General features: G+C 38.6%; 1 protein-coding gene across 1 annotated transcript in view; it reads left to right on the top strand.

Moving 5' to 3' along the window:
• LRIG2 (leucine rich repeats and immunoglobulin like domains 2) overlaps window positions 1-1,166 on the top strand; it is a 55,668-nt gene that overhangs the window by 36,883 nt on the left and 17,619 nt on the right. The window contains exon 12 of the mRNA XM_037736966.1: window positions 360-535. Coding sequence (XP_037592894.1) covers window positions 360-535 — 176 coding nt within the window. The remainder of the gene's footprint in view (window positions 1-359; window positions 536-1,166) is intronic.

Here is a 1,166-nt window from a genome sequence, read left to right as displayed (position 1 = left end):
ACAGAGTTTTGCTTTTGTTGCCCAGGCAGGAGTGCAATGGTGCAATCTCAATTTACCGCAATCTCTGCCTCCTGGCTTCAAGCCATTCTCCTGCCTCAGCCTCCCAAGTAGCTGGGATTTTGGGAATACACCACCATGCCTGGCTAATTTTTGTATTTTTAATAGAGACTGGGTTTCTCCACGTTGATCAGGCTGTTCTTGAACTCCTGCCCTTAGTTGATCCTCCCGCCTTGGCCTTCCAAAGTGCTGAAATTACAGGGGTGAGCTACCGTGTCTGGCCTGTGGTAAGGTTTTAATACTGAAGACGTTTAGAATGAAAAGTAAAACAAAGGACGCTTTTCCTCTTTTCTTTCCTGCAGGATTCTGAATACAAGCAGTTTGCTCTGTGACTGCCATTTGAAGTGGCTGCTTCAATGGCTGGTTGATAATAACTTTCAACATTCTGTGAATGTAAGCTGTGCATATCCTGAATGGCTAGCAGGGCAAAGCATCCTGAATGTGGATCTGAAAGATTTTGTCTGTGGTTTGTATTTTTGTTTTAAAATTTTATTATCTTAACAGAATTAAAAAATTAAACCAAAGTGGTTTTCCACTAGCAATTTTTATCATCTTACAGTTTTAATTGTCATTAAAAATGATCACAGGTATTTTAATGAATGAAGGCTTTTCTCTTTTAGGTGGATTGTTAACCTTAGGATAAGTATTTGGTAGTCAGATTCCTGAATCAAGCAATATGAGTTTTTTTAATATGAACATTTTTAGTAGATCTTGAAAAGTGCCACCAGGTACTTTCCAAAAAGATAACACTAGTTCAAAGTTGTCACCATCAACTTATGAATATACTGATTCTGTGTGGTTCATATTTTTTATGCGGTTTTATAACATTAAAGTGGCAGAGTTTTTTTTTTTTTTTTCCCTTGAGGAGAGAGAGATAGTCATAGGCAAGTTGTCCTGATTCTAGCACTTAAAATTTCAAGTATACTTTTTATTTTATTTTATTTTTTGAGGTGAAGTCTTGCTGTGTCACCCAGGCTGGAGTGCAGTAGTCTGATCTCGGCTCACTGCAACTTCCGCCTCCTGGGTTCAAGGTCTTTTCCTGTCTCAGACTCCTGAGTAGCTGGGATTATAGGCGTGTGCCACCACACTTGGCTAATTTTTTTTTTTTT

This window comes from Cebus imitator, unplaced genomic scaffold (assembly GCF_001604975.1).
Source record: "Cebus imitator isolate Cc_AM_T3 unplaced genomic scaffold, Cebus_imitator-1.0 Scaffold32, whole genome shotgun sequence".
Classification (NCBI taxonomy): Eukaryota; Metazoa; Chordata; class Mammalia; order Primates; family Cebidae; genus Cebus; species Cebus imitator.
This window is presented reverse-complemented; position numbering and strand designations above follow the sequence as displayed.